Source organism: Aristolochia californica, unplaced genomic scaffold, assembly GCF_029961685.1.
Source record: "Aristolochia californica isolate CCGP_79_NKW_82.1479 unplaced genomic scaffold, dmAriCali1.0.hap1 SCAF_10, whole genome shotgun sequence".
Taxonomy (NCBI): domain Eukaryota; kingdom Viridiplantae; phylum Streptophyta; class Magnoliopsida; order Piperales; family Aristolochiaceae; genus Aristolochia; species Aristolochia californica.
The window spans coordinates 32,504,875-32,526,489 of NW_027181771.1; the positions used below are offsets into that span (position 1 = coordinate 32,504,875).

General features: G+C 38.2%; 1 protein-coding gene across 2 annotated transcripts; it reads right to left on the reverse strand.

Annotated features, from left to right (window-relative positions):
• Positions 1-233: 233 nt before the first annotated feature.
• LOC137936746 (protein RDM16) lies at positions 234-20,196 on the reverse strand. Of its 2 annotated transcripts, none has more exons than XM_068781612.1 (6): positions 19,236-20,196; positions 10,219-10,500; positions 9,749-10,135; positions 9,460-9,654; positions 9,184-9,347; positions 234-1,228 (listed from the first exon to the last, which is right to left on the reverse strand). In XM_068781612.1, the coding sequence occupies exons 1-6, from the start codon at positions 19,839-19,841 to the stop codon at positions 355-357; spliced, it is 2,508 nt and encodes an 835-aa protein (XP_068637713.1). In that variant the 5' UTR covers positions 19,842-20,196; the 3' UTR covers positions 234-354. The 2 variants fall into 2 exon arrangements, with proteins under 2 accessions (XP_068637713.1, XP_068637721.1); XM_068781620.1 differs by lacking the exon at positions 19,236-20,196 and having other exon boundaries at positions 10,219-10,334; positions 10,417-10,500.
• Between the last annotated feature and the right edge of the window lie 1,419 nt (positions 20,197-21,615).

Consider the following 21,615-nt stretch of genomic DNA (forward strand, 5'->3'; position numbering starts at 1 on the left):
TGCAGGAGAGATGATGGAAGAATGGCACACGCATCGTAGACGTGTTTAAATTGGCAATGTGTTCTCGTGCTTTAAACAGTGAAGAAAACCAGTTTAATTGGATCCAAACCTAACCCAATTTATGAATGAGTCAGGCTTAATGCAATTTATAATAAATCAGAACAGATTCAGGTTTCACACCAAAATCCCACCGGTCCTCTTTTTAAACGTTTTAATATAGTTTGAGACAAATATGGGGGAAAGATCCAACAGGACATCAAATGAAACTCAAAATGCATTGTCATTGTTAGAGGCTACAAGAATTCTCATCCCAGACGAAGCTCAGAGGCAACTGAAAGGTCCTACAAAAAGTCTCTAAATTTGGTCATCGGAAAAGTTAACTGCTAGGTCCCAATAGTGACCAACCCCAGCATCGGAGAAAACCTTCCTTGCAGCAGCTTCAGTTCGACACTGGTGAACCAGAAACCTGTTGAAGCTTGGCTTTGCAACGCTACCTTGCCACACAAGAACGCATTTATTTAACGGTGCATCTTCATCCTTTTCCACTCCATCTTCGTTTGGAAGTGCAGCAGCCCAGTTGATTCGTTTAAGCATCAGCTTTCCGTACCTCTTAATGGACTTGCTTCCACCTTCCACAGCTATAACACTAAGTCCATCTGAAATCACTGCACACCCTGTAAGCCGGTTCTCCTGTGCATTCACATCAACCTTAAACCTAGTCTGAGGGTGCGAGAGATCATTGATCTTGTAAACAGACACAAGGGACTCGAGATTATTTGGGTCATCAAACAGTTTCCTCTCTTTCTTCTCTCGGCGCTCTGCAGGGGTTAGTTTGCGAGCTATATTTCTATCAACATGGGCTTGTTCACGTTCAGCTGCTGCACTGCGAACTTCCATTTCCATCCTTGTGGGGTCTTGAGTTGCTTCAGCACCAAGTACTTTCATGAGATTACTCATCTTCACTTTGGGTTTGGGAGGTTCTAAAAGCCCTTGTCTGATCATTTCTTGTCTATCTTTTTCCTTAGCAAGACGTCTCTGTGTCCTTAGTTTTTTCTGTTCCTTCTTGGTTAGCTTCAGAGGTTGTGGAGGTGGTGGTGCAGGCTCTGCTGGCGGTTCAATGGGAAGAGGGTGCTCAACATAAACGGTTATTTTATCCATCTTCAGTTTATCCTCAACACTACCTTCCATTGCATCAGGGTAGGCAGCTGAATTTACAAGTGCCAGGTCCCTGTTTTAGCACAAGAGTAGATCAGAAACTAGCAAACAAAAGCTACAGAGTCAAAACTGGCCAAATCACTCTTAACATATAAAATTAATTACAAGGAAAAAGGAATGAGAAATTTACAAAACTATAGAAAATGAATATTAATAAAATATACAACGGAATGTCACCCATATTTCAGTAAGTTGCTTAAGTAATAAGGGCAACCTTTCAAAAAAGGAAAAAAATATAAGGGCAACACAACATTTTCAGTTGAACATAGAATGCCATAAGCAGAATTATGTCTTCTACGATCTCTTTACGAGAAGTCCTGATGCTAACACTCAAGAGTCAAGGTATTCAAAAGGATAATTTTCTCAACATCTCAAATTATAATAAAACCAGAAAACTACAAAATCAAAAGCCCTAGGACAGTTCATCGTGTGCAATTTTCTATATGCTGAGCAATGTTGTTGATAACATCTAGTAAAACTGAATGAACATCTCAGTTTGATGGGTCACGTGTACTTCTTTGTTTCTTGATAAAGCACTCAATGCTCTGTGACCCAAATGGATTTGGGCACCCACAAAAAGGAAAGTGAGTGATGCATGTGTGCAGCTGCAAATGCTACAAGACAACAGGTCTGTTCAATACTACATAGAAATTGACAATCTTGCTATGACTGGCAAGGGTAGGAAAGATCTATTGTTCATATGAAACTCCTTTAATTTTATTGCTGTCCATCAAATTATCATCCTCAATATCATCAACATGCAAATGTTTGGAGAAGCCAAACTTCAGGATGTTGAGGGAATGGAAGCAACAATCATCATCCTACATGAAATTCTTTTAAATCAAACTTTAAAGAAAATCAACACATATATAATCACATTTCTGATCAGATAGTTTAATGGCAAAAGAAAGTAATAGCTCCTCCGGCACAGGTAACATTTGCTCACCAGATGATGCACTTGGCTGTATCCTTCCTGCTCAAGAACAGTCAACACTTCATCAACATCATTCCATATGTGAAGTTGGCAGTAAAATCCGATGCGTTCAGGTTGTTCAAGAAAATACAGATAGAGAAGATGAAAGATTTTCTTGAAGCTTTAGAAATACATCTATGGAGCACAATGAGAAGAAGAAGAAAAAGACACGCCATTCTGGTTGGGTCATACGTTATATGGTTTTACTATGTAAAACCACGTGAGGTGATTGTAGCAATTTCAGAAAGGCACAATCAGGAGTCAACAGCCTCCTTCTCTCTCAACCAACACCTCCAACATTGGCTAGAACTGGCTAATAGACAGCCTGATCACCATAAAAGAAAATGCTTCAAAAATAAAGCTAAGAAAAGTGTAGTGCCAGCACCGGTAAAAAAATGCTTTACCACCTCCACCATTGACAACCTATCTCATCCTTCCAAACTACCCTAGTCAAAATTGTTCCTCCACTGCAATACCCACTCATACCAGATTCCAATTCTGCAAGCAGGCATGGCAACACCATACCCTATGCAGTCAGCTCACACAAATCAGAGGGACACATAAACATTGCTATGGAGGCCACTGCAGAAGGACTCAACAATCTAAAAGCTTGCTTTAATTTCAAAGTAGTGAAAGAAGGGTTGGAATGGGATTGGTTGAAAACCTGGACGCATCAGTAAAGAAAAACTGTAGGAAAACCCCATCTAGGCACGAAGTCATGGCTCATCTCCTTGCCCTTAACTGTAGTGGAGGAAAAACTTAGAATCTCGCAGTAGGAGAATACAACTTTCGGCCCGCACATCTCTGAAATTTTGGAATGGTACTGAGATTTAAAAGTGAATGAAGAAAACTGCTGGGTAACTATTTGTGGCATTCCTTTATGGCTACGGTGTGAGGAAAACTTCAGAACTATTTCAATGTCTGTTGGAGAAATAATTGAGGTTGACAAGCTCTTTCAGGCAGAAAGACTGGATACAATCCAAGTAAACATCTCCATCAAACTCCTTTGACTAAAAATCTGATTGTCCCATTAACAGTCAGTGAATCCACTTTGAAAACAATTATTACTAAAGACCCACCGATCCAAGACACAACCTCCAGTTTCTGGCAAAACAGGGTCCAACACCCAAAAACAGCTCAAACTAACTGAAGCCAACCAGCAGGGGGGAAAGCAGAGAAGAAATTAATGCTCTGTTATGCAGCCAATTGGAAACACTCAAGTCTATCTAGCCTGCTGGAGGAATAAATGCTAAAGAGCATCCTGCTCGAGAAATAAATGCTACAGCGCAACCTTTAACAGCTGAAACCCAACCAGTTTCAAATCCAGAGAAGAGTAACCACTTAAATCAAGAGGCTCTGAATATGATATACTTGAAAAAAGCTAAGTCTGGATGATATAGAGCTGTTAACAAGAGACACATTGAAAGAAGAACTCAGAAAGCTCAATCTCAGAAGAAAGGGTTGACCGGAAACTAAGGGCAAGGTTCAGATAGATCAAAGAGAGTGATACCAATTCTATATTCTTCCATGCCATACCATCTCTACTAAAAAACAAAAAAAAAAAAAAAAAAAAAAAAAGAAATAGCATTTCCTCGTTCACAAGTGAAGTTAAACAATTACAGACGGTAGAAATCTCACAAACTTTCATTTGCTTCTTCTATGCAGAAGATAACCCCGAGAGACCAAAAGCAGAAGACCAAGAATTCAAAAGCTTTCCAGCCAATACAGTAGAAAAGTTGGAAGTTCCCTCCACAGTAGAAGAGGTGAAAGATGCATTAGAAGCAAGGCCAAGGGACAAAGCCCCTGGTTCAGAAGGATATACTAGTTTCTCCTACCAAAGAGGCTGGCATTCCTTTTTTTTTAAATAATAAGGCTGACATTTCTTAAAGTAGAATTTCGTGGAGATGTTTGAGGAGTTTTAGAATTCAGGTCTGACTGCAAAATTATGGGGGTTACCTTTATAGGCCTGTCCGAAGAAAGGAACCGAAAAATCCATTAATTCGAAGCCAAAATAAGTCTCATTTATAGCTCATACAAATTACTAGCCAAAGTCCTGACCACTAGATTGAGAAAGGCCTTTTTCTTCATGACAATGAGACAAGAGGATTCATTAAGAGGAAAACTCCTGAGGGAGAAAGATAGAAACACCACTACAAGCTAAAAAATTACAAATGAAACTAAATGGGATCAATACAAGCAAAGGAATCAAAAGCTGCGAACAGATGAAACTAAGGGGGGGTTAGTGCACATGACTCAGGACATGATCTTCATGCGCATTACGCAGTTCATGTCCTGATGTCGTTAGGGGGCGCCGAAATTCATGTCATGTACATGAATATACATGAATCAAGAGTTCGTGTCTCAAGAGTAACGGGCGGAAAGTGCTTTCCGCCCGATTTTGAGAATCATCCACTTGATTCTCTCGCGCGGGCTCTCTCTGGCTCGACCGTCGCTCTTTTTTTTTTTTTATTTCGCTCGTTTCATTCCCGCACAGACACTCTCGTTCCTGCAGCCCTCTGTCGTCTCCGTGAAGCCCGAGCTCTCTGCTCGCTCTCTCGTCTCCGCCGTCCCTCTCCGGTCTCCCTCTCTACTGCCTCCATCTCTCACTGCAAACGTTCTTCCGGCGTCCTTCTCTTTCTCAGACTCGCTCTCCCTCTGAACCTCCCGCTCGCTTCTCCCTCTCTCTTATCTCTCTATCTCTTCTCCCTCTCTTCTCCCTTTCGGCATCTCACTCCCTTCTCCCTCACGCTATCATTTTTTCCCCCAAAAGACCTTCCAATTTCATACGATTTCCCCTGTTTCAGTTTCGTTTTTCTTCGATTTTGACATTTGGACTTCTCGGTCTCCCTCTCTTCTCCCTCTCTGCGTACCGTCGGAGCGCCGCCTCTATCGGCGTTGCCCGTCGCCGTCGCCGTCGCCCACTGGCTCACCCCTGACAAAGACGACGATAGTTTAAAACTACCGTCATTAATTTATAAAATTTATTTATAAAATAATTATTTTTATTTATTTAATACATTTATTTTATAATTACTATATTAAAAATAGTGATTTAATAGTCATAATTAAAATATTTTTAAAATAAATATTTGATAAATTATCTTGGCATAATTATCCAATTGCTATAGTTAATTAAACCAATGGTTTTAAATTTTGTGATAATATATTATTAATTAATAATACATAAAATATATTATATACAAATATATAGTGTGTTAAATTTATGATTAGATCAATTTTTCTCTTAAATTATTCATTTTTAGGTTAAAGTATATCATATGTTATTAATAACTCCACGTATTACTTTCATTTTTTTTATTTATAACGTTATTAATAACTCCACATTATTTATAACGTTATTAATAACTCCACGTTATTTATAACGTTATTAATAACTCCACGTTATTTATAACGTTATTAATAACTCCACGTTATTTATTTATGATTTGTAATTAATCATGTGCGTATTTCATTGGCTCATATAATTACCATATTAATGCATAATAATATATCTAATTCAATTAATAAATATATTAATATATTTAATTATACATTAAATAATTTATTCGTGTATTAATAATGGTTGTTTTACCTAATTTGGAGTTTAAAGATTATATTGTAATTAAGTGTATTGTAAAGGTTTAGAGATTCTCTTGTTTTTTATGTTTTTCTCATGTTGGGGCACTAACACTGGAAACTGCTTTCCAGTGCACATGAAGTTGTCAACACTAAGGGGGGGTTAGTGCACATGACTCAGGACATGATCTTCATGCGCATTACGTAGGTCATGTCCTGATGTCGTTAGGGAGCGCCCAAATTCATGTCATGTACATGAATATACATGAATCAAGAGTTCATGTCTCAAGAGTAACGGGCGGAAAGTGTTTTCCGCCCGATTTTGAGAATCATCTACATGACTCTCGCGCGGGGCTGTCTCTCGGGGCTCTCTCTGCCGCACACCCTCTCTGCCATTGCATTCCCGCAGCCCTCTCTCGTCTCCGTTCCCGTAGCCCTCTCTCATTCCCGCAGCCCTCTCTCGTCTCCGTTCCCGCAACCCTCTCTCATTCCCGCAGCCCTCTCTCGTCTCCGCAACCCTCTCTCGTCTCCATTCCCGCAGCCCTCTCTCATTCTCTGCTCCCTCTCTCATTTCCGCAGCCCTCTCTCATTCCCGCAGAGCACGGGAGGTCGAGCATTTGCAGAGCTTCTCGACCTCCCTCTCTTCTCCCTCTCGGCGTACCGTCGGAGCGCCGCTTCTGTCGGCATTGCCCGCCGCCGTCGCCGGCCGTTGCCTTTGCCTAGCCCGTCCCCGTCGCCATCACCCCGCTGGCTCGCTGTGAGGAAGACGAAGATGTTTAATTTTTCCTAAGTTAGGAAAAATTAAACTATCTTCATAAAAATTAATAATTTATTATTTTTATTTATAAAATAATTATTTTTATTAATAAAATAATTATTTTTATTAATAAAATAATTATTTTTATTAATAAAATAATTATTTTTATTTATAAAATAATTATTTTTATTTTACAATTACTATATTAAAATAGTGATTTAATAGTTATAATTAAAAAATTGTTAAAATAAATATTTGATAAATTATTTTGGCATAATTATCCGATTGTTATAGTTAATTAAACCAATGGTTTTAAATTTTGTGATAATATATTATTAATTAATAATACATAAAATATATTATGTACAAATATATAGTGTGTTAAAGTTATGATTAGATCAATTTTTTCTCTTAAATTATTCATTTTTAGGTTAAAATATGTCATATGTTATTAATAAATTAATAACTTAATGTATTACCTTCATTTTTTTATTTATAATGTTATTTATTTATTATTTGTAATTAATCATATACGTATTTCATTGGCTCATGTAATTACCATATTAATGTACAATAAAATATCTAATTCAATTAATAAATATATTAGTATATTTAATTATACATTCAATAACTTATTCGTGTAGTAATAATGGTTGTTTTACCTAATTTGGGGTTTAAGGATTATGTTGTAATTAAGTGCACTGTAAAGGTTTAGAAATTCTCTTGTTTTTTATGTTTTTCTCATGTTGGGGCACTAACACTGGAAACTGTTTTCCAGTGCACATGAAGTCGTCAACACTAACACAAATTCTTACCTAATCTTCATGTACATGACATGACATGATCTTCATGTTGGACATGACTTGATCTTCAAGAATCCACTTTGGGGCACTAACCCCCCCTAACACCAAATGCGAAGATGATCTTCATGTACATGACTGACATGATCTTCATGTTAGACATTAACTTGATCTTCAAGAATCCATTTGGGGCACTAACCCCCCCTAAATGGAATCAATACAAGCAAAGGAATCAAAAGCTGCGAATAGATGAAACTAAATGGAATCAATACAAGCAAAGGAATCAAAAGCCGCGAACAGATGAAACTAAATGGAATCAATACAAGCAAAGGAATCAAAAGCCGCGAACAAATGAAAACTAAATGGGGAAGGAGGTGTCAACAACGAGATTGAGAAAGGCTTTAACAGTGGTAATCAGCAGACAGCAAAGTGCTCTCTAAAGGGAAGGCAGATTATCGATTCAGCCTTGTAGCATATGAGTTGATAGATTCACAAAAAAGAAGGGGCGTCAGGGTTTGGTGGTCAAGTTAGATATGGAAAAAGCATTCGACAGAGTGAATTGGAGCTCATTACACTATACTCTTGAAAGGATGGGCTTTGGGATCAAGTGAAGCAAACAGATTCATTCATGAATTTGATCCCCCTCCTCTATCTTGATAACACCATAGCTAAAGGAAAAGTTCAAAATTATCTTAGGGCTTAAGCAAGGTGACCACCTCTCTCCTCTCCTCTTCAATGTAGTGGTGAAATCCTTTCTACACCAATTCAGGCAGGTCAAATCAAAGGCTGGATAAATACTTCAGCACAGAGCCTCAAGCAATCAAATTTTTAATTCTACAATTTGCAGATGATACTATACTTTTTGTCAAGGAAATGAAGTTGAAGCCCTAATTCTAAAAGCGGTGTTGCTGCCATATAAGACAATCTCAGGCCAAAAGCAAACTGCAATCAATAAGAAATTTTCAGGATCAACATGCATGAAATTCAAGTGAAGGCAATGGCAGAACTAACGGATTGCAAAGTACCAGACCAGTCCACACAAGTATCCCTCTCTTCCTTAGAAAGCCCCCACAAAGTTTAGCCTCTTGGAAGGGTAAACTCCTCTCCTTAACGGGTCAAGCCACACTAATCAAATCCACACTGGCATGTCTGCCTAATTACTTCCAATCCCTTATTACATGTCCAATAAATATCATTAACAAGCTGGAGGCAATGGAAAGAAAATTACTCTGGTGGGGAGCATCACAAAATTTCAAGTATACCCTGGTCCAGAGGGAAACAGTGTGTAACACGAAAAAGCGAAGGTGGACTTGGCTTTAAAAAATTGAAGAAAATGAACCAACAGTTATTAGCCAAATGGCTGTGAAAATTAACAAGTGAAAATTCAGCTTATGGAAACGATTCCTGTGGTCCAAATATGATGAAATCTCTGAAGTTTCTAACCGCTGGAACCAAGCTTAATCACAGAAATTCATCGGTCCATTGACAGTTGACGGTGACTCAGCTCTTGTAATCAAATGGCTAGGAAAAAAAATTCCCTCCCCCATGGAGAATCAGGCATACATTTGATGAAATCAATGAGTTATATAATCCTTCACAGGTGGTATCGCAGCATACTCTAAGGGCTACAAATGGCACAGCTAATAAGATTGCTAAGGATAGGGTATCCCGTCAGTCTTCAGCATTTGGGGAAGCCCTTCCCCTTGACAGCTGATCCTTACATCTTTCCTCTTCTAAATGTATAAATCTTCATCATTTAACGAATAAAATCCACTATTTAATGAATAAAATCCACTAGTAGCAAATATATAAACACACACTATTTAATGATAAAATCAACTAGTAAAAAAAGAAACACATACCACCACTCAACTTCAGGGATGGTGTCCTTTGGCTTTTCTTTGGTGATGACTCTTTCTGAGACCTCTATTAAATTAGGGTTGAGATCAGCCAGTTCAGCCTTTGCCTTCGCTAGCTGTGCTTGCTTGGTCTTTAACTCCTTAGCTTGTGCTTCACCAAATTGACTCTGTAGAAGTAAAAGCACTACAAATTAACAGAGAATAGATGAAGCAAAAGCACTAGCAATTAACAGAGCATTGCTGGAAGGCAGCTGCTTAACAGAAAACATGACATCATACCTTAAATCTAATCACTTCTGCCTGCTTTGACCATTTGCCTTCCTCAACAAACTGAAAGTTCATTCTTTTAGGCCTTAGAAGCTTTGTTTTATTTATACCCATTCTATCATCAAAGTGAGGATTTGACTGCAAACTGACGTCCAAGTCAGGCCTCAGTATTTGGAATGCCTCTTTCTTCTGTTTGTTGATGTTGACCTAATGTTTTGAACATAATACACAATTAAACACCGATGTGAAAGTTCCCACAAGTTGCAGAAAAAATGTTTAAAAAAAATAAAAATACAACAACCTTTAATGTGCTTGTTGGTTTCGGAACATTGATCACATTACCCTGCTCATCTATTTCTCTGCCAAGTGCATCAAGGCGAAGAACAGGAGCCTTGGCTGGTTTCTGCTGAACAGCCACTTCAGGAGCACTTTGCCCAGGAAACAGATTAATTAGAGGGCCAAATTCTGGGTCCTGGTGAAAACCCATCCTGGCAGCAAGTTCCTGTGCCCGCTTTACAGCTTCAATATTTGGAATTGAAAGGGCAGCGCTGATGAAGGTATTGGTAGGAGGCTTCATGGATGTTGCAGCCCCAACCGGTATGGTGCTGGTTGTAGATGGAAGTGATAATGGAGCTTTAGGAACTTCTTTGTTTATTTCTTCCGAGCCTGATGTGGAAGACTTGTTTAACTAGAAAATAAAAAAAAACAAAAATGTGAGATCAACATGAAAGAAAATATGTCGGCCCTCAGTGAGGACTCAGAGAAACTTACCAGAGGATTCTTTTTTAACAATTCCTTCTGCATCTGTAAAGCTTTCTTAGCTTTCGCTAAGGCATCAAGAGTCAAGCTTCCACTTTTGCCAGCAGATGATGAAGAGGATGTCCCATCTGTACTAGATTTTCCAGGAACCTGATGAGATCTGGTAATACTAACTCCCTTATTTTCATTGGTGGTTGTAACTGAAGATACCTTGGAAGGAAGGGTATGATTGGATGCAGTGTTAGACTCTGTCAAAGCCTCTGGTGCCATAGTTAAAGGTTCCAAAGCACTACCCTGCAATAGATTCAGGAAAAAAAAAGGGAAAAGAAAAGAAAAGAAGGAAGAAGTCAAACAAGAAACCCCATGTTCTAATGGTTGTCGTAACATTTGAAGCAACAATCAAAAACAAGGATCTGCATTAGGTCATGTACAGTACATATCCTGTTCATGTGTATAAACAGAAGAAGAGAAGTGAAATATTCAAAGCATTACATAACTGAAAAATGTTGTGCACAAGACTGGCCTGAATAGGCAAAGGCAAGCCATACTTTTGCTTAGATTCTGATGCCTTACATCGGTATCAGAGGTACCATTCACACAGAAATCAGAATGAAACACAACACTGCAGGATAAAACATTTACCATACACACAGAAATCATAATGAAACACAATACTGCAGGATAAAACATTTACCATTCACACAGAAATCAGAATGAAACACAACACTGCAGGATAAAACATTTACCATTCACACAGAAATCAGAATGAAACACAACACTGCAGGATAAAACATTCTCCTGACAGAAAGAATTTACTAAACAAAACTTCTATATTTGATCTCACAAGCCCATTAACAGAAGGAAATAAGTCAGCCTCTCAAGGTATGAATAGGATATCTGCAATGGATACCGGAATTACTCATAATTGTGCAGGTCTATTGGTGCCAAAAATCCCATTCCAGAAGTAAATCATTCAGGCCTCCCCTGGATGACCTGATATCATCATTTGAGTACCATGTATGCAGTAGATACAAGAATGACAAATGCTGTGTGCAGGCAATCAGAGATTGAATTTCAGTACCAAAGAAATAACATGTGGCTCAAAATGCAATCTTATGGATAACATAAACTCTAAGGGCTCATAGAAGAATTTCATTCAACGCCCACCACATCCCTACAATAGAAATTTTGCACAAGTTCAATACAAAACTCCAGCTGCTGCAGACATAACATTCGGGTTACACCACAGAATCATCTGGTGCCCAGATGGATGGGACATTCACTGCTGCTTCCTGCTATGCAACCTTAGTTGATCTCAGCACTCCCAATTATCGCCTCCAAATCCTTGGAAGCTCTCAGACCCACCTAAAGCTAAACTCATCTTTTGGATTGTTCTCCATGGAAAAATTCTCAAGAGAGACAAACTTATTTGCCGTGGATACCATATTCCTTGCAGCACCTGCCCCCTATGCTATAGCTTTGATGAATCAATTGACCACCTTCTGGTCCGTTATCATTTTTCTTGGTGCATTCGAGATCTCCATATGTTTGCCTCTCAAGCCTCATCCGCATCAAACTCAATCTCCCCACCCTAGGCCAAATCACATCCCCTAGTCATTGCCTTTAGTTTATTTGGAATGAGTGGAACCGAAGAATTTTCCACAGGAATTCCTCCCCTTGGCAAAGGATTGCTGGAAAAACTCTCCCAGGTGGTTGCCTGGCTTGGTTCTCTTCCTCTCTTTGAAGATGTTAGAGCCGGTCTGATGGTTCCAGGTCTCGCACCTCTACCACTTCAATCCTTCCCATATTGAAGTTTGGCACCCTTGAATCCCTGTATTACAAAGCTAAATTTTGATGGCTCATCTATTAGTAATCCGGGCTGCCAGGTTTCAGGGGAGTTTTCAAAAACTCTTTGGGCACCATCCTTGCTACATATGCAGACCCTCTCGGCGTGTTGACTCTACTTCCGCTAAGCTCCAAGAGTTAAGGCATGGTCTTAAGATTTTCAAAGACAGATTCCGGGGTTCTCTTCATGTGAAGGGTGATTCCAAATGCATTATCAATTGGTGCTCCGATCAGAATGAGCCTCCTTGGCATCATTGGTCCTGTTTTTTTTTAGATTCTTGAGCTTGGTATTTCTTTTGTTTGTAATTGGAATCATGTTCCTAGAGTAACAAACTGCTTGGTTGACTCCCTTGCTAAGGAAGAGGACTCCCTCTAATCCCTCATTGTTAGGAACCCCCTTACCTATAGTTTTTTTCTGCCTTTTGGCTTAATCAAATTTCATTATTCCAAAAAAAAAAAAAAAGGTCCTTAAAAATTTGTATGACCAATATTAGAAATACAATAGGTAATTTTTTTGTTCAAATGGATATTTGCACCATAAGTTCATTGTACCACTGATCATGTTGAGATCTTTCAAGATGAAACTCATCATGCACTTCGCTCTTGATACTACAAGCTTTGTCAAATGCACTTCAATTGTTTAGATACATATTATGTTGCTTTAAGTGATCTACAATCAGTTATTGGAAAATTCATAAGTTGCTTTAGCAAATTCATTGGAAGTGACAAACTCTACTCAAGCTACAGGTCACGGCTTACAACTTGTTGAAATGACTCAAATAAGGTTTTTTATAACAGTGAGAAATATAGTTCCATTAAGAGGGTTCCCTAAGGAGACAAGACTACAAGGCTAGAGACACACACACACACACACAAAAAAAAAAAAAAGGGAACGATAGATATTCCTAGTGCAATAGCCAAAGAAGATCATAGGGGGAGAGTGGCCTCTACAATGAGGTGCTGTCTGGAGACCCCTTCCCTTGCCAGTGAGTCTGCAATGCCATTGGCACCTTCTTGGGGTGCGCTGCTAGAAGACATTCATATTTTAATAGGTCCTCAATTTGATTAAAGTACATTAAAAAAAGCCAAGGTGTGTCCTTTTCTCCACTCGCCCAACTAATGACAGTCGAGGAGTCGCCTTCTACAATCAATGGTGTGGTGAATCTTTCCGAGTAGAGTCAGATGCCCCGAAGTAGAGCTCTTAACTCCACCATGGTATAATCCTTACAGCCAATGGAGCAAAGTATATGTTGAATTTATGGAAAAGAGAAAAACTTCATTGACTTGATATAATTTGAGTACATGAGCCCTTATTTATAATAGAGGAAAGTAGTAGAGTCCAATTACAATTAAACTACCTTTGTCCCAATTACACCCAAACTCTAACACTTAAAGATAAGTCCTAACATAATTAAATAACTCATAAAAAATAGAAGACTAACATAACTAAAACACATTTAAACTGAAACTCTTCTGTGAGACCTCCTTTTATAATAATTGTAGCTCTATAAGACTTCTTATTGTGAAAGTCATGTAAGACTCTTCCATATTTGCTCTTCAACGCTCCCCCTCAAGGTGAAGTTTATAACTTCAACTTCCAATGAAAAGGATTCTTGGTCTTCAATTTTCTTTTGCTAAAAAAAATTCTTGACAAAGACAATTCTTCATAGATACAAAAACATCATCTTTTGTGCTTCCCCTTTCTTGAATATTTTGGTCACATAAAACTTACAACAACATATAGAATAAAATACCTCTTTCTGATACTTCTTCTTCTAATTCTCCCCCTCAAACTGGGAGGTAATGGCAGAGATCCCAACTTGAACCAAATAATATAGATGTAGTAATAAGTTTCTCCATCACGGTGTCCCAACCCGAGCACCGACTCTCAAAGATAGAAATGGGTGATAAGTGGGTAATGCCTGTCATTCACAAGACGGCGATAAAAGACCCACGGGTACATATAAAAAGTCTCAATGGACTTAAAACACCCATATGTATATATAAAGGTAAACCAACCGAAGCAACACACAAGAGGTTGGCCCAAAGGGGTATGTGAGGGTCAAAAAAGGATAGTAGGAGAAAGGTAACCGATAAAAAGGGGTAAGTGATATTTTATATCAATAACATCAACTCAAAAAGTAACGCAATTTTTTGGCTTAAATTCGGATTTATCAATGCAATAGGATACCAACATGACCTTTGATTCTTCTAGTGCAAATATATCCTTAAATATAGATCGGATTGGTATGAAATTTTCTCCTTCTGAAATTAGACTTAAATACCTTTCATCCAAGTATAATTTCTCTTCATAAGTTGTACTTCTTTTGAGATAAATAATCCAATAGATTTCGGTCTCTTTAATTTGTCGGAACGAAATACTCTTTCTCCTTTTGCCAGCATGACCATTGACTCTTTCAAGATCAATATCTCCATATAAAAAACTCAGATCGAGAATTTGTTGAATAGGTAAGAAAACAGACTTACAGATCTTTCTTTTGATATATAATTCTCCATATAAAGTCTCGCTCTTGATAGCACAAAATGACTCGAAAGTTGAAATTTTCTGCTACTGCTCGAACCTCTCTTGCAGTCTGACCTTTCTTACTTCAAGTATCGATTTCTCTTTGCAAAAAACTCCGATTGCCAAAAATCGTTTTAAGTTGGAAAGTAGACATGAATATTTTTCCGTCAATATATAATATGCAATATGAAAAGCTCAGTATAAAGGTGATAATGCAAAAAAAAAAAAAAACAACGGGTATAGGGACTGAAAAGAGAAAAAAAAAAGATAAATACAAACCTAAACTGCTAGAGATAATAGATTAGAAAAAGATCACATTATCTTTGTGGGTTGACTGAGTCAACTCACAGAACCTGCTTTGATGGATACCATATTGAATTTATGGAAAAGAGAAAAACTTCATTGACTTGATGTAATTTGAGTACATGAACCCCTATTTACAATAGAGGAAATTAGTAGAGTCCAATTACAATTAAACTACCTTTGTCCCAATTACACCCAAACTCCAACACTTAAAGATAAGTCCTAGTATAATTAAATAACTCAACATAAATAGAAGACTAACATAACTAAAACACATTTAAACTAAAACTCTTCTATGAGACCTCCTTCCATAATAATTATGGCTCTGTAAGATTTCTAATTGTGAGAGTCATGTAAGACTCTTCCATATTTGCTCTTCAACAATATACGAGAAGGATATTATCTAGAAAGTCTCTAACCATGCCACCCCATCCATTTGGACCCAAATTGCTCCACGAGCTGCCACCAAAATTGATTTCACGACACGCTTCAGGAGGAACCTTCAAATGACCATATGGATGTAGTCTTAGGAGTGGGTTACTACCTTCCAATTTTGTCCTTACGATAGCGCTACGGATGTGGGAGGTGATATGTAGCATACTCGTCCAAAATAGCACGTAGGGGATAGCAGCTTCGATGATATCGAAACTGAATATCAAGCTTATGACACTCATTTCAAACTATATCAATCTTGATGGATCATAAGCCTGAAACTGGTACGGACGGGCAGAAAGAAGCAACTCGTAAATTGAATTACCAGATATGCAACCATAACAAGCAGCTACAACGGAAAATGTTGGCCACGATTATAAATTTAGTGGTTTTACAATTTAAATTATCTAGTTTTGCAAAACCTTTTATTATGAGAAAATAATGTCAAACTTGGCTTTAAAGCTTCCATGTGCTTTTCATTATAAGAATGGGTTTCCCACAACTTGTCTTATATATCACAGTAGATTAAACAACAACATAGTAATCTTAGAAATGATGTTTTCAATCAGGATTTTCTGGCAGAAAACCGCAATTCTCTAAATTCAACTTCAATTATATGATAAAACATCCAAATTAAAAAAAAAAATGATTGGATCTGCAGACCAAATCCTAAGCCACTGAACAAGACATATATTTTACCACATGTATTTGAAAGAATTAGTAAGAATATGATATCCTATTGGGCTCCCTCAAACTGAATTTTGATGGTAGCTCCTTCCTAATCCCAGGCCATGGGAAAAGGGGGACCTCAAGACTTGGTTCTACTGGCTTTTTCAGGTCCAATTGGCTGCTCAAACTAAGTTGAAGCAGAATCCATAGCTTTGAATCAAGATGTGAAAGTATATTGCTAGAACTTCTCATAGCCTCTAATATTGGTGGGTGATTCAGCGATGGTGATTAGCTGGATGAAGGAAATGCAAAGCCCCTTTGGTGTCATAGGCACATTTACGACAAAGTTCAAGACAACTATAGGTCTACCGATGTAAAATGGCAGAGTATTTTTCAAGAAGCTAATTGTATTGCAGAATCATTAGCCAAATAGGGAGCTTCTCGCTCATCTCTTGTAGTTGGGGTCTCCTTCCTTACAGCTTGAAGGTTTCCCCTTTTGAAAGCTAATTAATAAGATTTTAACATTTCAAAAAAACATACAACTCACATAGACTTTCAATCCAAAAATTTTGGTTATAGTTTCAAAATTCTTCGGTATATTTTGGGGAGCAGGGTTTGGTTCAAGTTATCCTTCCCATATTGTCCAATATGACTCGCATAGACTTTCGACCTAGAATTTTGGATGCAGTCATATGGATAGATACATTGTCAACAAACTACACCTTTAAGGACTAGTATTTAGTCCTTCTAGTGGAAGTGATCTCTCTCTGCAGACTAAGTATGAAAATTTCAAGGCTCTAAAAGACACACTGTCCAAAAAAAGAACAACCAGGACTTATCCTATTTGCCACATCCAAACAATTCAAAGGATTTTGATTTTTTCCATCATTTTCACTTTGTGTTTCTTTAATTGCTTAATTTTTCCATCAGGATCATTGTATTGATACTGTCCGTCTATATTTCAAGATTTATGCAGCTAAGACAACGTCTAGTGCAACACGGAAGCCCTCCACGATAGAGTAAGAGGTCCAGATGTAGCTCTTGGAAAGATATAAGTTCTTCAGTATAAGAACTACTTATCATATAAATGCTTAAACAGGGAAATCCCAACCACAGACACAGGAGACACATCTCCATGACACTATATGCAATGTGAAAAAGCTCTAGCTCATCTCAAAATGCAGGCAAAATGCACAGACCCTTTGAAGAAGGTTTATATGCCTCATTACAAAAGTGAGAATCAACTAAGCCATCAATCATTTTTTCTTAAGCAAGGGCACATTTCATTAGAAGCCCAAAGACAAAAGGAAACTAAATTAGGAAGGGGGACCAATTACTTGAAGGGATTTGAGGGAAACCCCCTCTTTAGTAAGCGAGTCATCCAGGCCATTAGCCAACCTCGGCACAAGACTCCAATTACAAACAAAATCAGCAGCTAGATCTAGGATTTTGTGAAATGTTGACCAACGTAACCATGCTGGGTCACACTTCTGAAGATACACTGATAACATTCTTTAAGCAATATATCATTGGTTCACCATTAAGGGAGTTGTCTTAGCTCCGATGACAGTCACCTGACTTTTTTCTCTTGGTCTCCTCTCTTCTTCCTAATTTCCTTAGGTAAAAATTTTATTAAATTTTATAGTTAGATTTTGTTTTTGAAAATGTGCAAATTTTATTAAGAGAAAAAAGCAACAACAACAAAGAGCCAACATGGGGCAAAACAAAGCCAAAGGCTACAGCAAATAAGACAACCAGGGGAAAACTGAAAAATGACTTGTATATTTTAAATATTTTAACCTCATTCTTATTCTTCTTTCCTTTTTTTAAATGGTGAAAATCTTTATTAATAAGTATTACAGGATTAGAAAACTAGGGGAGGAAACTGCATTCTTTATATTTTTATAAGTTTACAATCCTGAATTTGTCATCTATATTATTCCTTTTTTTTCGAGAGCAAATCGACACTCCTGAATTGGTTTTCAAAACTGTCTTTCCACATCATGAGCAACCATAAAAGTGCAACAACCACTTGAGAATCTTTCATAATCTCTAAAACTTAAAGAATTCTTACTGCATACAGCCGGTTCTTAAGGAGCACCGAGAATTTCACTAATTTAGAATTCATGCAAAAGAGACATATATCTCCTCAGCCCTTCTGCATGAAGTGACAACTTCTTAAGCCCCTAACCAGTATTTATCTTCGAACAAACAGGAATAACTCACACCAGAGAGGTGCAAAAATGTCTGTAAATATCAAACACTTTACATTAACAGAAATTATCCTCCTTCAGCTATAGTAGTAATAAATTACCAAAGAGCTCCCAAAATTTATCAAAATACCTCTTCCTAGCACAGGTCGTCTAAGTATGATTCTTCAGTGTCAACTAACTCTTCCATAACTTCATCCAAAACAAAGCTTCCATATGAAACAAAAAACTAAATGCAGAATGAAACTTAATTCATAGGATAAGAAGCCACAAAAGCCACAGAATACAAGTTATTACACAATAAGTTCCCAGCCTAAATTTCATAAATAGCCAGGTTAGGTATAATCCAGACTCACAACTCCATTATCAAACCCAAAAAGTTTAATTCCATAGAACATTTGCAGTAAAATACAATCATGGGTGTGATGCACCTCGCCCATTGTACTTCAAAACTTCAAAAAGGGATTTCTACATCGACCACATCTCCTGAACCTCATCTAAATGAACCAATTAAACCCTGACTACAAAACTGAAGAAATAACTATACATGAGCAATTTAATAAATCCTTCTAGCTCATATGACCCAAAAATGGAAAGCCTGGTTTAATTATAAACACTTCACCTTCAGCTAGGACCTTCCCTTATCCTCTCCATCTTTTAGCCCTTGGAGACATCGGCTCTAATGTGAAAATAGAATAACTCCTCATAAATGGATCCAAATTTAAACTGATTCTCCCACCCACTTTTAGGAGGCATTCTGAAAGCCTCCTAGTAAATAATCAGAGAACCTAAGAGTAAATAAATGACCACTAACCCAGAATACAACAAGAAGTAACAAAAATTTGCAAAGAACAGCAATGTGATGATGCGTCTACTTTTTGGACTTCATGAATCAGTCCGTGAGATCTAAATAATAGAATAATCAAGTACCACATACATAAACTGACTAAGCATATAACCTCACTTATATACTCCAAACGAAACAACCGGCAGAACAGAGAAAACAATCAAATAGAAAAATGAGAATAAGGTATGTAAGAACTCACATCAGCACTGGAACGACTCCCATTGGTAACACCAGAGTTTTTAGAACTATCTAATGTCTCATAATCCACAGTATTTTTCTCCGATTTTGAAGAAGTAATTGGTTCTCCATTATCTCTATTTCGAACTTCACTTCTCTTCTCCTCGGGTTTAACTCCATCTACCCTCTCATTACGAGACTCCTCAGCCACCTGATCTTTAAACCTACGTTTCTCTCTTTTTTCTTCCTTCCTACTCCGCTTCTCAGTGGTATCATGACGATCCTCACTGTCTCCACGATCCTTTCGTTTATGTGAAGAAGAAGAATGCCGTCTTTCCACGGATTCCTCCCGGTAACTCCTATCCCTTTCCACAGAATCTCTGAATCTGTCACGACTTCCTTCAATCTCGCTTCTCGATTCCCGCTCCCGAGATCTTTCATGCTTAGATTCATCTCTGTAAACCCTAGCTCTGGAACCATCGTCCCGGTATTTGTCGCCTTGCTGTCTATCATCTACTTCTCTTAACGGCTCATCTCTGATGCGACGCTTATGGTCTCGTTCCCGATGGCGATCTCTCTCAATTTCTCTTTCTCTCTCTCTTGCCTTCTCTCTTTCCCTATCTTTCATTTCCGGACTGTTCTCCTCTCCTCGGTAACCTCTAGGCTGCTTTAATAGATTATCGTGAAATTTCTGCCAATGACTAGGCTTTGTAGACACCAATGCGATGATAGATATCACACTCGACCGCCTCCGAGACGACTACAGCGACAAGAGTACCTTGAGCAGCGGCCGAGAGGAAACCAGAATCCTTGGCATGAGAGGGCGAACAGTCGGGGAAACCAGAATCTTTGGCATCAGAGGGCGAACAGTCGGGGTCGACAGTAGCAGTCCCTGCAGCCCACCAGAGATTCGCCGGCCGGCGATTGAGATTGTCCTATTGAAGTGGGCACCCTCTGCGGCGTCTCCCAAAGGCGAGTGTTAACTGTGAAACGGATGGACAATTCCTTCCAACAAGGAATTCCATTCGTATTTAACGCCTCAAACCCATTTGCACAGATTCGCTTAAGAATTAAGATGGTTTTTTTTTTAAACCTTAAAATTTAAAAGTTAAAACATTAGAATTAATTTTTAAAAATATTAAGTCTATAAGAAAGAAAGGAAAAGACACGATAGAGAAGAAAGTCCTCCTGTATTCACTATGAATTGAATTTAATCAAAACTGTACAAATAACCAAAATGTATACAACAATGACAACTATCTCCATAACAGAGTCTAACACCCCAATACTAACAAAAAAATAATAAAACCAATTACAATTGTGCAACACAACAATGAGATAAAATGGAAAAGGAAAGAAGATTCCAAATTAATCTGGTCTGTCCTTATGTGTCTGATTCAGAGTGAGTGGACGACACGTAGGAGAAAAATCTTCTTCTGTATGAACATGACAGGTAGTTGAAGGAAGAAGACATGTAGCCTCTGTCTCATCAGAACAACTTGTAGCATTGTCAACAGTAGAAACAGGATGCTGCAATACCCCCCCCCCCCCCCCACAAGATAGAGAATAGAAGTTTACTATTCTCATTTTTAGCAAGTGAGATTGAAGGGTTGTAGAAGGTAGAGCCTTGGTGAGGAGATCAGCAAGTTGTAAGTGGCTAGGAACATTAGAGATGGAAATGGAACCATCCATGATTTTATCTCGAATTATATGGCAATCTAACTCAATATGTTTTGTATGCTCGTGAAAAACTGGATTTGCAGCGATGTGAATGGCCGCCTGATTATCATAGAAAATATGAGCAACTTGAGGACGAGAAACTTAAAGATCTGCAAGTAGAAACTTGAGCCAAGTGATTTCAGCACATGTTGTTGTCATGGACCTATACTAGGCTTCTGATGAAGACCTTGAAACCACGGTTTGGTTTTTAGATTTTCATGAAATAAGTAAATTGCCAAGTAGAATGCAGTAGCCTGTTACTAACCGACGGGTGTCAGGGCAAGAAGCCCAGTTAGAGTCACAGTATGCAACTAACTGCGGTGATGAATGAGTAGCAAGAAAAAGACCTTGACCAGGAGCTGCCTTAAGGTACCTCAAAACCTTATGAGCAGCAGCCATATGTGCAGTAGTTGGCTTGGACATAAATTGGCTGAGTGTTGAGATCAGGACGAGTTATGGTCAAGTATAGAAGCCTTCCAGCGAGCCTTCGATAAGTGGAGGGGTCCTGCAATTCAAGGCCAGAATCTTTGCTAAGCTTTAAATTTTGGTCCATTGGAACCTTGATTGGTTTAGATGCCAAAGTGCCAGAATCTGCAAGTATCTCTAATGCATACTTGTGTTGAGAAATATGGATCCCTTTGGAAGTTCTGGCCACCTCAATACCAAGGAAAAACCGAAGAGGA

Coding starts and splice junctions, on each gene's coding strand:
- LOC137936746 (XM_068781612.1), bottom strand. CDS start 19,841: ATGAAAGATAGGGAAAGAGAGAAGGCAAGAGAGAGAGAAAGAGAAATT. Junction 10,136..10,218: donor TGTTAAAAAAGAATCCTCTG/GTAAGTTTCTCT, acceptor TTTATTTTCTAG/TTAAACAAGTCTTCCACATC. Junction 9,655..9,748: donor AACCAACAAGCACATTAAAG/GTTGTTGTATTT, acceptor TCAAAACATTAG/GTCAACATCAACAAACAGAA.